General features: G+C 39.3%; 1 protein-coding gene across 12 annotated transcripts in view; it reads left to right on the forward strand.

Moving 5' to 3' along the window:
- Positions 1-15,522, forward strand: part of anks1b (ankyrin repeat and sterile alpha motif domain containing 1B) — an 864,202-nt gene that overhangs the window by 681,504 nt on the left and 167,176 nt on the right. For all 12 annotated transcript variants that reach the window (XM_059987507.1, XM_059987513.1, XM_059987511.1 and 9 more), the window contains one exon: positions 9,255-9,423. In XM_059987507.1, the coding sequence (XP_059843490.1) occupies positions 9,255-9,423 (169 nt within the window). The remainder of the gene's footprint in view (positions 1-9,254; positions 9,424-15,522) is intronic.

The following is a 15,522-nucleotide window of genomic DNA, read 5'->3' on the forward strand; positions in this document are numbered from 1 at the left end:
TTTAGGGTTAAATCGGAGGTTGCTAGGCAGCACGGTTCAAAGTGCTGGAACTCCACACTGTAGCTCAATAAATAAATAAATACTGTGAAAACAAAAACAAAATATCTGTTTAAAATATCAATACGTATGTTTAATACATCAGCCATTTTCTCATCCCCTCCTAAAACTCCCACTAACCCACCATTTTGCTGTTAGGCCCCTGTGGTTATTTTTCCTACATGATGTTGATTCAATAAGACTAATTGAAGAAATCATTCCAAATTGGTCACTATTTATCTATTTATCATCAGTAAGAATGTGTTTGAAATATGTAAGTTCTGAGGGGTTTGGAAAAGATCTTCCATTCTGTGGGAGAATCTAGAACTGGGAGGGATTGCTTAAAAGAAGAAGCTACACATTTAAGACAGTGATAAGGTGGATTTTCATTGCTTAGGGTGTTCTCTTCAAAGGGAAGTGGAAATTGAGCTTTTGAGCATTTTTTAAAGCAGAAGTAGATAAATACTTTTGATAAGCAGTGGTATGAGAGGTACCAGAGATGGGAGTGAATGTAGGGATGGAATGTGCATTTCTATCCACCATGATCTTACGAATGGTGGAGCATGGCTCAAAAACCAGCAACTTCTCTTAATTCATATGCTTGCTTTCAAGTTTGTACATTGGCAAGCCGCAAAATTTAAAGGTTCGATCTTTACAAGCCATTAAGCTTGCCAGGGTGACCTGGATACTTCATGGTGCCTGTTGAAGAGACTATTAACTCTCATGTTGAACCATTCAACTACAGGAAACTATGCCCCCACCACTCCGGGAAACTATGTCTCTGACTTTGGGTGTCATCTGCAGAATGGGCACAGGATAACCGTCAGTGGCAACTATAGGTGACAAGACCCAAAGAGAGCTGGTCCATCGTTACTTATTTGGATCACAAAACTGTGTAACTGAGTTAAAATTAATCATTGTATGTCGCTATTTGGAACTTTATTTTGACATAACTGGCACTGAATGTTAATCTCTCGAGTATATGACTCAAATCTCAGACAAGCAATTCTTTTTCAGCATAACACCTCGTCAATAATATTGTTCCATAATTTAACTCAACGGCAGAAGTAACTCGGTGAAATGTTTCCACTACAAAATATTGACAAAATTGATAGATGCAGAGTCATGGAGCTTTATATCACAAATAGAGCCCATGTGGACCTATTCCACATACTGACAGTCTGTTAGAGCAAATCAGAATTGCTCCAGTTCTCCCTGTGAACTTACTTAATCTTTTTTCAAATATTTATGTATGCTTCCTCTGAATGTTAAATTGCTCCTTGTTGTGACTAAACACATTTAAAAAATAAAATACTGCTTGAGCTTCCTCTCATACTTACTTGGACTCCCAGTCTGGAAAATCCAGGGCTACCAGTTAAGGCTGCATTCAAATCTCGGTGATTCCATCATAACCTGAATTGCACATTTAAGATAGGCTCATGGTCAATTAGGGCAGGTGGATTGAAAGAAAAGCCATTGGCAATGACTTGGGTACAGTAAAAGTTACGGACATTGTAATTCTCTTTCTCCCTTATGTGTTCAAGTGCTATTCCTCTTCAGTTCTCTACTGGCAGTAGCTTGTCTTAGTTCTACATACTAGGGAGTGCTTGTCACAATTTAATTGTTGTCTGGTTAGATCATGTGATTTGGCATTTAGTACCTGAATCAAAACTTTCCAAAAGTTTGTCAAAAGCGTCAATTAAATTCCACCTTTCTACAAATGGCAAGTTGGCTTCATGTTTCTGATTATGCTTTATTTTCATATAGGATTAATTGTTGTCAGTTTGGCTTGGTCACTGCTTTGGTACATTTGTATCCTGTGCTGCATTTTTCACTTCAGTCATTTTCAACAGAAAAACTACTGTCCTGATAAATACAATACTTCTGCCTTGGAGTTCAATTATTGACGAGGTAGCAGACAATTACTGACCCTGTCGGCGCTCATTATAAATGCTGAATATACATGGAGAGTGATTTTGGAAAATTAGTGACACTGTCCTCAAATTTACCTCCTCACTGAAATGTAATGGGAGAAGTTGTCCTCTCAACTGCAATTGTTATGGCTGTTATCCTGTGCAATTGAGTGCAGACCATATCTTAGGGTCATAGTAAATTAAATACTTTGGAAGGACATTGGGGCCAAACACTTCACTGTGTGAGCATATACTACAAGTGAAGACCTCTGGCACAAATGAATGCTATAAATGATGCTGGCAGAAGAATGTTAACAATGTCTTTGGCATGGATTCAAATTTGTGCCATGACTGGTGTAATCACTCTTTCTGATCAGTTGCTGAGATCAAGGTAGCCATGTACAGTTTAACACCCACTTCTTCTATTCATGCAAAATCCGTCCCCAGGAACACTTATTCCTCCCCTGCCACCACAACTAAATGGAGAAGTCACAAACAAGAGAAAACCTATAGATGCTGAAAATCTCACAGAAAATGTTGGAAAAGTTCAATAATCAGGCTATACATGTAGAAAGGGAAACAGAGCTAATGTTTCAGGTTGAATAGAAGATGTATTCTCTGTTCTACCTAGTGCACCACCCCATTTTGAGCAGCCATGGGTGAAGTTCCCAAGAGGCAGTGGGAATGTTCGATTTCTTCATGATCCTTGAATCTGTTCCTTTGTCCACTTGGTGATTATTTCCATTGACATGGGTCAGAATAAAATATTTGTTTCGGGAGTCTGAGATCACCTGCTCTTAGTTTTCACTGTGTAATCCAGGGCCCAAATACTGGGAATATTAGCTGTGGAGAGCACAGTAATATTGGTTTATTTGTCCAATCAGTGAATTTGGAAGTTTCTGCAGAGACAATGCTGATTTTTTTTTTGCTCCCACTCCCCATGGGTTCTGAAACGGAACCACATCTCAATAGCATGCTGGAGGGCAGAGGTCACAGTGGAAGGGTACACTCTGAGTTTTGGGCCTGGTCTGTGATCGTGATTTTCAAATACTGTTTAACTCAAGTGGCCCGAGAGTTTTTACTGCCAAAGTGAAGGAAATGGTGAAGGTTATTGTCAATGTCTACTTCCACCTGAACCAGGAGCTCTCCACCATTTTTTTATATACCATGGACCAATACCATTATGCAAGGGGTCCCTGACTTGGAGACTGTTTCTGGTGGAAGGGGAATGCTCTATGATTTGCCATTCCATATTGTCAGCACAGTGTGATGAAGCAGAATCAGCTTGGTCGGGGTTAGGGTTACGACTAGTCTTGCTGGAATCTGCTGCAAAGGAAAACCTGTTAGAGGTTCAGTGACTTGAACAGCATCTATGGAAGCATAGGGATCTGAAAAAGCATCTGTAGATCCTGCTCTACCCGCTGAGTTCTTCCAGCAGTTTGTTTTTTTTATCTTGGATATTGAAATTTGGTGGTGGGGTGGAATAACGTGTATGGTGCTCCTTCCCTCCACTAGCCTGCAGGTCACTTTTGGGTAAAGTATACCACCTGCTTAGCCCACCCTCACCACACCACCCCAATCAGGGTTACATGAAGCCATAGGAGCAGGGGGTGGATGGTGTATATAACAATTCCTGGATATGTGACCACTGATGCCAGCTGAAGAGTACTGGTAATGGCTGGGGTCACCCATTTTGTAAAGACACTCTACAGAAGAAGGCAATGGCAAACAACTTTGGGAGAAAAAATTGTCAAGAACAGTCGTGATCATGAGACCACGATTGCCCACATCACACGACGCAGCTCATAATGAGGGTGATGATGATTGAATGTGAACCCCATATTGGTTATACTTAAGTCAGTGTCACCAATGTGTGTGTGCAAATTCACATGCCTCAGATGATCTGGGATCCAGGATGGCTGCCATTTACAGGATTTCCTGTGAAAGTGGAGCAACTTATATTGGCCAGATGGGATGCACGGTGGAAACCCGCATCGAGGAGCACAGGAAGTGTATCCATTTGGGTTACCCAAGAAAAATCGGTGGTAGCAGAACATTGTATTTGTAATGGCCATAGGATTGACTTTGATGGCACAAAATTACTGTGCCGTGCCAGTGGCTTTTGGGACTGCCCGATGAAGGAAGCCATTGAAATAAAACTAGAGGCAAAGAATTTTAACAAAGATGAAGGTCTCACTCTAAGTAAGAACAAGGGAAGACAGTAGAAACCCGATTGGATGAGGACTAACCTATAAGGAGGGATGACGGAGGTATAAAGACTACTGAACTAGACATGCCCAGGCATCTTCCTGATGAAGATAGCAGAATTTGTCATTGAAATGTCAGCTAAAATCAATACCTGTACCTGGCTGGAAGCCAGAGAAGAGTTTATTTGTCAAGATAATAGAAGTTGTAAAGATGAACTCTTCTCACACTGGTAACTTGTTGAAGGTAAGATGTAACAGTGTGTCAAGAAAGATTGAGAAAGATGTATGACAATGGAACAGCCACGTTTGACGCCTAATTTCACGGAAATTTGTTCTGCTCTAGAGCTACAGTATGAGATGGAGGCCATGGAGTGAATGCAAAATGGAGGTGAGTTTCTGTAGGCAATCTAATTTGTGAAGGGCGTTCCATAGTCAAAGGTTCTGCTGTGGTCAAAAAATAGCCCACATGTATTGGTGTTGGCCCTTGCATTTTTTTCTTGGAGTTTTCAAGGGGTGAAGGTAATGGCCATGCTGCCTCTGGATGGGCAGAACATTTCATTGGCCGCTGGGGAGGAGGTGTTGTAGATCGTGGCAAGAACTTTCCCTGTGGCAGACAGCAAGGATCTCCCTCTCCAGCCACTTGGACTCAGTCACAAGCACAGCATCTCTGAGGTACCTGGAAGATATTCCTAGTTGTGGAAAAGATACAAAAGAAACCAGAGCATCTTGTAGTCACAGGGAGAACAGGCAAACTCAAGGATTCAGGATTCAGCCTTGGGTTCTGGAGCAGTGATTCAACAGCTCTGCCAGTTCTGTTACTGTGGATACGGAGGCTGTGGAATTGTGACTGAGAGCCAGTCCCTACTGCTTTCATCTGATCTGGTTATCCAACTGAATGGTCTTATGTGAGTAAGGATGATAAATTAAGTGCTGTCAGTCAGACTGAAGATAGCTTGAAGGGAATACATTTTGGGGAATGACGGCTGAAGTCTTGAAATTACTTCTCATTTGCAGTTTCTTCTTTATCTCCAAGGAGAGATTTTGTATGGATTATTGGCTGTATTCTCATGTAATGATCTCTGACCTATCAGCTGGCCTGATACATGCTACCTCTAACAACTTCTTTTAAAACAACCTGCTTCAATAAATCAGTTATAATTTGATCACACATAAGATTAATTGTCTGAAGGTCTTGTAGAATTTTTTTTAGAAGCAAGAAAGACTTACGCTTCAGCATTTTACATATCAAGGTAGAATCATAGATACTTAGGATTCATAAAAGATTGGATGGCTGTAGGTTAGTGATTATGCAGGTGATTAACTTGGGTGTCTGCGTGGGATGAATGAGAGACTGTGGGTTACTGAATAAACAAGTAACGGTGTGAGTAAGAAACTGCCTGCCTGCTTGAATGACGATTATGTACGTGGGAGTTTTGCTTTCAGCCAAATTCACTGCTGGATTAACTATTACTGAAACCACAAACTTCCAAACAGGGACTTAGCTTTTTTTTTATTTGTAGATGGGCCATTGAGGGTATAACCATATCTCAGGTATAGCATGATGCTATATGGGTATCTCTGCCAAGACGGCATTTTTAATGTTCATTCCCAGAAGTTACTTAACTTGGCAACAGTCCAAGTGCTTCCATTCTCCAACACTAATGCTAGGTGGAAAATTCCAGGATTTTCACTCAACAGATATGAGACAATGGCAATGCCAAGATGGTGCTGACTAGAAGGGGAATTTCCATGTGAACATCTGAATTAGGATCAAGAGTAGACCATTCAGCATCTTGAAAATGCTCTACCATTTAGTAAGATCATGGCTGTTCCTGATCTTAACCTCAGTTCAGCATTCCCTCCGATTCACAGTAATCTTTTATCCCCTTCCTTTACAAATAACTATCTCTGTCTACTTTTAAAAATTGTAATAAACTCCCCCAGTCATTCTTGGAGGAAGGAAGTTCCAAAGATTACATCCCTTGGAGAGAAATTATCTTACATAATCACTGCCGTAAGTCATCGAGCCCTTATTTTTAAACAATGATGCCTAAATCTAGATTTGCTCCAAAAGAAAACACACTTCACATCTGCTCTATCAAGATCCCTCAGGATTTAATATGTTTCAATTAAAACATCTTTAACTCGTCTAAAGTCCAGCAGATTCATGTCAAGGCTATCCAACCTTTACGTATACGACAACTCAGCTATTCCAGGGGTTAATCTAGTGAACATTCTATAAACTATTAAATCTTTACTTAAATAAGAAGACATGGATCTACAGATGAACAATCACAATTGCCCTTCTGTATTCAATTAATTAGCAATAACTTACTAAATCCCCATTCCACCATTGGCTTCTAGGACAGCAATGAAAGTCCACCATTTCTGGCGGTGCTCCAAGCTCCCTTTACCATGTCAGTACCTTCCTCTTAATTTTGACTACTATCAGTCATGCAAGTCCTCGATGGAGACTCAGAAATATTATCACATACAGATGTAGAAGGATTCTTCATTGCTGTTTCCAAACAATTTTGTTTTACCAGTCAGGGTTGTTTGCCCTGAGCCAAACCCCTAAACCTGGAAGAATGGTGGACTAGCAATAAAACATCATTAATTTTCTGCATTAATTTTCACCTACATGCTAGCCTTTTGCAAATCATGGACAAAGCACCCAGCTCTCTCTACATCTTATTTTCCCACGATATTGCACTTGCCAGGTCATTGCCCAATTATTTAACCAGTCTACATACCTTTGTATTTACCAAGTGTCATCCTTTGGCTTACTTTCCTATCTTTCTGTCATCAACAAATTTTAACAATTGTACCTTTTGTGCTTTCATAACTGTTTAAAAAAAAAGGTAAGTTCAGGCCACAATGCAGTTTCCGGTAGCATACACATAATGTGTTCAGATATCTAGAAAAAGACCCTTTTATTTGTACTCTTCTCTTCCTTTTAGCCATTTGGCAGATGTTATGTGTATGTGTATCATTGCCTTTCTAGGGGTTAAAGTCACAGATTTGGAATACTGGCAATTTGCTTGTGGTAAAGATAGCATAGTATATAGTATATAGGGAACGTTTAGGTGGTGGATTGGGTGCCAATCAAGTGGAGTGTGAAGCGGTGGATAGAGATGCAATTCAAGTGTGTCCTTGGAGCTGCAAACTTCCAAATCCGTGGAGAGCTTTCTGTTTCTCTACAGCTGGTGGAAATGTTTCAGAGAGTCAGAATTTGAATTGCTTACTATAGAATGCCCAGCCTCCAAGCTACTTCTGTGGCTGCAATATGTACCTAGCTGGCTCACAGAAATTTTTGGTCACTGATGATCTCCAAGATGTTGGCAGTGGGGGCTTTGATGACCGGCGTGGCCACGGAGTGGTGCAGTGGCTGGTGCCTCAGAGACCTGGATTAGTTTTTTCCCTCAGTTGCCACCTTGTGGAGTAGCACATTCTCCTTGTGACAGTGTTAGTTGATCCACAGGTGCTCCTTTTCTTTTCTGTCATGCCAAGTGTGTTGATTGGCAGGATAGTTGGCTACAATAACTCATATGACAACATGTATATTAACCCACTTTATATAATACTTAAAATCTCCTGCATTATTGTCAACAACCTGTTAAGAGTTAAAAATAAAATTTTCTCATGCACACCAGATTCAAACTGATAGTATAATGCATGACATCTAAACTGTGCTGTGCCCATTTTAAGACCATTCATGTTCTAGCACCGTTCATTGAAAATGCTGGGAAAGTTAATCTACTTTTACTGAAATAAATGCCAACATATATTTGATTTTCCAGAAGATCTATGTAAGGACTGATGCTTAAATCATCCATTTACAATGTTGATGCCATAATTCACCAACTTGACTGTGGCTTGCTTGGTGCAATATTCTGTACCTCTTAACATCTTCCCCGATTGCTGTACTCCTGCACTTGTTCATCACACATACAGTAACAACAGAGCATTTACTGAGGTGTCGTTAAAGGCATTGTCTTCTTAGCAAAGGGTAATGCCCATTTGGGGAACTATCATAAATCTTGCTCATTGTGGTCTAGCAGTAATCAGTTGGTATCATTTAGTGATTGCTCCATAAACAGTAGGCACTATTTAATATCCCAGTTGTAAATTACAGACTATAGGTAGCCAAATCTATAATCACCATGTTATTTAAATATTCCCTTCAACTAGAAGGTAAATTGAGAAAAATTTGTATAGAAAATGTATATGTATTTTCTTTCATTATTCCTTTTCGAACAAGCTGACTTTGTAATCATTTTTCCGAGGCTTCATATATTTTGTGAGTTGTTTCATGTTAAACAGTAACCAAGCAAAAGAAACCATGTATCGGCACAGCCAGAACTAGATTCTTTTAAGTTCCCCCACGTGTTTATTTCGTATTGCTTATTTTGGTGATTAACCACACGTGGTACTATTCACATTGTGCTGTTGAATTTGTACTGCTTCCTACCTCTACATTTTGGTATTGGAGAAAATTTACAGACTTGCGAGGATTTGATTTTTCTTAATTTAGAAAGTTGGTGGAGAATCATCGGGTTTATAATCTGACTTCGATTTGCATGGAGTGATCTAAGTGTTTCATTTACGAAGTCCGTGTAGCTGTTTTGCTAAGAAAGAATCATGTCCACGACAGTTTGATTAAAAATAAGAAAAAAATAATTGAAGTATTACAAAGTAATTTATAATTATTACATGTATCTGAATTAGGTTAAGCAGAAGCTCACTTAGTTGCTCATGGTCTGGAATATTAAGGGTGCCATAGAAAGTACATTAATGTTGGCAGGCACTAAGGCTAGGCATCTCTCCAAGGGAGCAAAAAATGGGATTAAATGAACAACCCTGTGCTTCCGGGAAGACAACAAAAGATTGCATTCAGCTGCTTCTCCATGTCAAGCTTGGAGTTCTGTGATGAATAACAAAGGCCCTCAAAATTGCACAAATAGTAATTCTATGCTGCATTGTTTGGAGTCTCTCTTGTGCAGCTTGCATTTCTTACCAAATAATTTTTTAAAAAGAGTACGGTAAAAAAAATCTGGAAGGCTTTATGTTGACAATTTTATTTTTTTATATCTTTCAGCCCAAGCAGAGAACTTCACTAATTTCCTCACAAGAGGTATACAGGCCAAGTCACGTGTACGATCAGTCGGAGGTCAGTTCATCTGCAGGCTATGCCAGTGTGAATACCACACCTCCTATTAGCCCTGCCAACTATTCCATTGGATCGATGGAGGGCAGTGATCTAACAGGTAAGTTAACAAATTATGAATATGAAAAGAATTTTATGTTTTTCTACTTTAATAAATATTATATATTTCCTTCTCCAACCCAGTGTATAGCCCAGTGTAGTTAAATGGTTGCAACATATTGAAAGATATGTGGTGTATTTTTAAACATGTTAATGTAGTTGACAAATCATAATTTCAAGAGAGTAATTCTGAAGGAACTCCCAGTTTGAAGTGCACAGAGATCTGAAATGGATAACTTATTAATTTTCAGAATCTAGAAATTTCTACAAAAATGAATTCTTAACAGAACCTTGTTCAGAGCATTGATTTATATGTATAACCAAAAATGCAAATTAGGGGCAGGAATCAGTATTAGATGCCCTTTGAACTTGCTGCATCGCTGTGTAAGATAACATGCTGATTTGATTGTAATGCCTATTCATCACTTCCTGTCTGCCTGTAATAACTTTTCACCCATTATAAAGAATCTATCTATCTTGGCCTCAAAAAATATTCAAACATTCTGCCTTTGCCACCTTTGAGGAAGAGAGCCCCAAAGATTGGCAAAGCTCTGAGAGGGGGAGGAGCTCCCCTGTAAAATGAACAACCTTTAATATATAAGTAGTTCACCTTGCTATGGATTTTCCCGTAAGAGCTTACCCTGATCTGTCGCATGAAGGCTATTTCTACATTAGTCACACAGTAGCTTAAATTTTGAGTTCAAGTTGGTCTAAAGATGTGAATATATAAACCAAGGTGGCACGCTGGTCAATATTTAGGAAGGACCAATATAGAACAAGATCACGACAATTCACGTAGTACTTTGGTGACACCCTGGAATTTAATGCAGACAAGTGTGAGGTGTACAAACAGGAGAAAATCTGCAGATGCTGGAAATCCAAGCAACACACACAAAATGCTGGAGGAACTCAGCAGGTCAAGCAGCACCTATGGAAAAGAGTAAACAGTCGATGTTTCGGGCCGACACCCTTGAGGTGTTACACTTTGAGAGAAAAAGCCAGAGTAGGTCTTACATGGTGAGCGGAAGGGCACTGAGGGGTGCAGTAGAATAGTAGGATCAAGGAATACAGGTCCATAGTTCCTTGACAGTGGTTTCACCAGTGGATTGGTCATAAAGACAGCTTCTAGAATATTGGCATTCATAAATCAAAGTACAGTCGGTCCTCCTTATCCACGGGGGATTGGTTCTGGGACCCCCCACGGATACCAAAAATCACAGATGCTCAAGTCCCTTATTTAACCTGTCTCAGTGCGGAGGTCTTTAGAACCCGGCGGAACCCCGGACTTTATTTAACCTGTTTCAGTGTGGTGGACATTAGGACCTGGCACAGCTCTAAATTGGCAATGTTTCTGTTCACGAAAATAATCACGATCACGATTAAAAATAAGGTGGAAGTAATAAAGTGATCAGAAAGAGGTGAAACGCCGTTGGTCATTGGAAAAGCGTTAGGCTACAGTCGGTCAACGATTGAAACAATTTTAATGGAGCATGTGAAAGGCACTGCCCCGATGAAAGCTACAATTATTACTAAGCAACACAGTGGTTTAATTATTGAAATACATATGTTTCTTAAGTTTTATATGCAGAGAAAGGTAAAATATATACTATATACTAAGAAAAACGTTTTACTAACTGACGCTAAATAATATCGGATGTACCTGTTCTGACTTAAAGACGGACTCATGAACAGAACTCATTCATAACCTGGGGACTGCCTGTACTTTTAAATAATCTCTAGATTACTTATAATAACTAATACAATGTAAATTCTATATAAATAGTTGTTATACTGTATTGTTTAGGGAATAATGACAAGAAAAAATAGTCTGTACATGCTCAAACAACGAGTGCTGGAGAGAGAACTTCCAGGTTTTTCCGATCTGCGGTTGGTTGAATCCGCGTATGCGGAAACCGCAGATAAGGAGGGCCAACTGTATTGAGTACTGGAGTTGAGATGCTATATTGAGTTGTATAAGAAATCAGTCATTCCCTATGGGGGCAGTTACATGTCTTAAGGAGGTGTTAGGGGAAATAGAAATCGTCGGGTGGCATTCAAGGTTCTTGTGGGGGCAGGTGATAAGTGGCACCCTAACTTGAGACACGAAACCTGACTGACTCTGTCAACTCACTGCAGTCGTCAACATCTGATAGGCATTCTCAGTTAGAGTTAGTTCTTAATTTTAATTTAGCCCCATTAATGATGAATAAATACGTACGGTGCGATCTCTCTAAATCTGAAGGTGGTGAAGCCTTGAATTCTAATCCTGCCAAGAAACAACAGAAAGTGCATCAAAACAATGTTACGTACCTGGAGAATGGTTTTATTCCATTCCTGTCAGATCACCTGATCTTCTATTTCTCCTTCTAAAGTGGATGATCTTGCATTTCTCGACATTGTACTCCATCTGACAGACTCTTGCCCACTCAGTTAATCTCTCTATATCTCTCTGCATCCTCTGCACAATTTGCTTTCCCACTCAATTTAATGTCATCAGCAATCTTAGATGTGTTATATTAAGTCCTGTTATCCAAATTATTCATTTATGTCGTGAACAGTTGTGGGCCCAGTGCCAACCCCTTTGGCACTCCACTCATCAACTCAAGCACCCATTCATCACAACTCTACCTTCAATTAGTTAACCAGTCCTCCATCCATGCTGATAAATTGCTCCCAACACAAAGCATCCTTATCTTATGGATAGGTCATTTATGCAGCACCTTTATCAAACATCTTCTTGAGATGCAAGTGTAAAACATCCACCTGTTCTCCTCAAAAAATTCCAATAAGTTTGTCAAACAGGATCTGCCCTTCCAGAATATGCTACATGGAAGCATTTCTGTCCAGATGTCTCATTGTTTCTTACTTAGTGATTGTTAACAGTATGCACCTGACTGTGCCAACCTCCGGGGGTTTAGATGCTTCGAGTCTCCAGAGTATAGATAGCTGGTGCAATCCCTCTAAAAATTTTGACCCATTCTACTAATTAGTGGCCATGTTTTGGCACCAAGATCTGGATACGTAAAGATCACCTGAACTCCAGTTCAGTGCTCAATTGTCAGCTCAACTTCGGTTCAGTCTGTGATTGCATTTAGGATTTCCGTCTCATTTGGATTCTCGTCTAGTCTTGTCAGGTTCTCATCTAGCATCTAGTCAAGAACCCCATTCCCATCTCAGTCTTAAAATCATGTCTTATAATCATTATAATTATAATCATGTACAGGCCCTTTGGCATATCTAGTCCACGCCAAAATCATTTAAGCTGCCCGTTCCCATCAACCTGCAGCCTTCCATCTCCCTACTATTATTCTAGACTCAGTCACTCCAGCACTTGGGTCCTTACCATCCTCACCTAGGCCTCTCATCACATAATAGCCTTAGGCATTTTCCTAATGACAGACATCAAGCTAACTGGCCTATAATTTCTTGCTTTTTGCCCACATGCCTTTGTAAACAGTGGTCTGGCATTCACTGTCTTCCAATCTGCTGGGACTGGCCCAGAATTCAGAGAAGTTTGGTAAATTATCACAAATACTTCTCCTATAACTTCCACCTTTTTTTTTCAGTATCCTGGGTTGCATCAGGACCATTGGACGTATGTACTTTGAGTTTGCTCTTCAGTGATAACATTTGTATCGAAGTCTTTACTTCCCATTGCATCTATAAAATCTCTCTTTGGCATATTAAACATGCCATCCACTGTGAAGACCAGCACAAAGTTGTTGTTCGAAGTCTTGGCCATTTCTGCATTACCCACTATTAATTACCCCTTTTCCTCTTCAAGGTTCCTACATTCACTTTAACCATTCTTTTCTGCTTTATATAATTATTGAAACTTTTACTCTCTGGTTTTATATTTTGTGCGGGTACACCTTCATAATCTATCTGACCTTTCTTTATTGCTTGATTAATGGCACTTTGTTACTTTTTTAATCTTTCCCAATCTTCCTGTTTCCCATTACACTGGGCAACTTTGTATGTAGTTTGATGCCTAATTTATCTAAGGCTGGCTTGCCCTACCCTTACTATAGTTGCATTTAACTGGAGTATACTTTTTTGAGGACTGTGAAAAACCTTTTGAAAGTTTTCCGCTGTTCCTCAACTGTCCCACCATATACCCTGTGTCGCAGTCTATGTGAGTCAACTGCTCCCTCATCCCATTGTAGTCTCTATTGTTTAGTTTTTAGATTGAACCATTGTTCCCTTCCTGTTTTGAATACTATGGGTATGCCAATAAAGTGCACTTACACTAATTGTTCTTTTAAAATTTTGTCCTCTTACTGACTTTTCTCTTGTTGCATTATATAAGCAACATGTTAGAATTTTAAGGGAAGAAAATATAAGGAAAATATAGGGAAAGTGCAATAAATATGGCAATTTGTGTCTTTCTGAGATGTCTCTTAGTATGAAAATAAGTTGTGACTCATAATACATAGAATTCAAACAGGATTTTGGGTTTCTGTCTTATAGGGTTAGATTCTATGGTGATATGATTATACATATTATCATGTTAGTGTTAATAAAATAGAAATAGAAATTGCTGCCAAAAGTCTGGCATAGATTACCACCTGGATACCCTGTTGTCCTGCACCCTCATTTTTGGATCTGTGAAGCCAAACCTGCTGCAGGAGAGCATTCTGGACCCAATCATCAAAACCTTGCTTAATTGGATAGTGAGACAGAACTAGGTCATGTGTCAAGTATTAAAATAAACAATTCAAATATCTAATTTTAAAAAACCAAAGACAGTTAGAATTACTTAAAATTTATTGCAAACACAAATAATTTAACAAAACCTAGTCTGCCTCAAATGTGTGTGTTACCTTAATTTTAGTTTTCTTTCTCCAAACATCTTTGCCTAAGGTGTATGAGGACATTTCTCAGTGTACTTCCCCAATAACAAGAATTTTGTCAAGTGCAAGAAAACACAGCACAGCACAAAAAAGTAATAATGTATTCAAAATTTCTGTCTTGGTTGAGGAAAACTTTAAGACTGATTGGACTTAAGTACTTGATTATTTATATATTGAAACAGTTATCTAAGGTGTGCTTCAGAAAGGTCACAGGCATAACTTGAAATTCAGCACTTAATTTGGCTCTCCAACTAATAAAATAAACCAGCAACAATTGTTTAGCAGGCCTCTGGATTATTGTTAAGCATTAATGCATGATAAGTTTATAGAGAGAGCAGAAATCCTTATGGCTGACATATGCCTTTATATTGATTGGTCACAACTAAGCCTCCATATGGCTTTCCTAGCCTGGCAAAATGAAAGATAAATTTTATTGAATGTTAAACTGATTGGTGTGTTCTGTAAGAAGAATTAATTAATTAGCACTTGAGATCAATCTGCTCATCAGGCCCTGAAAAGAGTTGATCATGGAACCTTGACTAATACCTTGACAATCACTTAAATTTACTTGCAAAAAGCCTGTGGCCATGTACAATGTGAGACAGCTGAGGTATTTTAAGCCATAGGCAGAGCAGCTGGAATTATTGAAGAGTCAACAATAACATTTGGAAAAGCTTTCCAAATGAGCTAGAGTCTAAATCTACAAAACCTGCTTTTTTTATCTAACTAGAAATTGATCTGTGGCTGCATCTCCTTTCCCAGGAGTCAGGCTTCCCAACTGTTCCATCTGGCGTAAGTGCAGAAGTGGTACTTTCAGAATCAGTCAATATTGTTTCTGGCAGCACTATGCTTTTAGTTCAAAAATATGATTCTCAGCTCATTCTACATAAGTTCAAGATGATGACTATTTCTAGAAAGAATCCCCAACCTCTCACCTCCCCTTTATATTCAGTAGTATGATCATTGGCAAATTTCCACCATAGCATCAGCCACATGAACACCTCATAAGTAAATGTCAGAGGCCTTCACTCCTGATACCTCCAGTTCTTTACTGGGAGCATGAGGGAATGCCACTCTCTGGATAAGTGCAGTTTGCAACTCAAGAAGCCCAACTTTATCACCTGGTAGAGCACTTAGGTCAAAAAGTATGCCATTCACCAAATTACAAACTTTTGGTCATACCTTTCTTTGATTTCCTACATGATGCTCTGTTGCAAGTTGACAAGGCTTCTTCAGTACTAACTCAC

The sequence above is a fragment of the Hypanus sabinus genome, chromosome 13, assembly GCF_030144855.1.
Source record: "Hypanus sabinus isolate sHypSab1 chromosome 13, sHypSab1.hap1, whole genome shotgun sequence".
Lineage (NCBI taxonomy): Eukaryota > Metazoa > Chordata > Chondrichthyes > Myliobatiformes > Dasyatidae > Hypanus > Hypanus sabinus.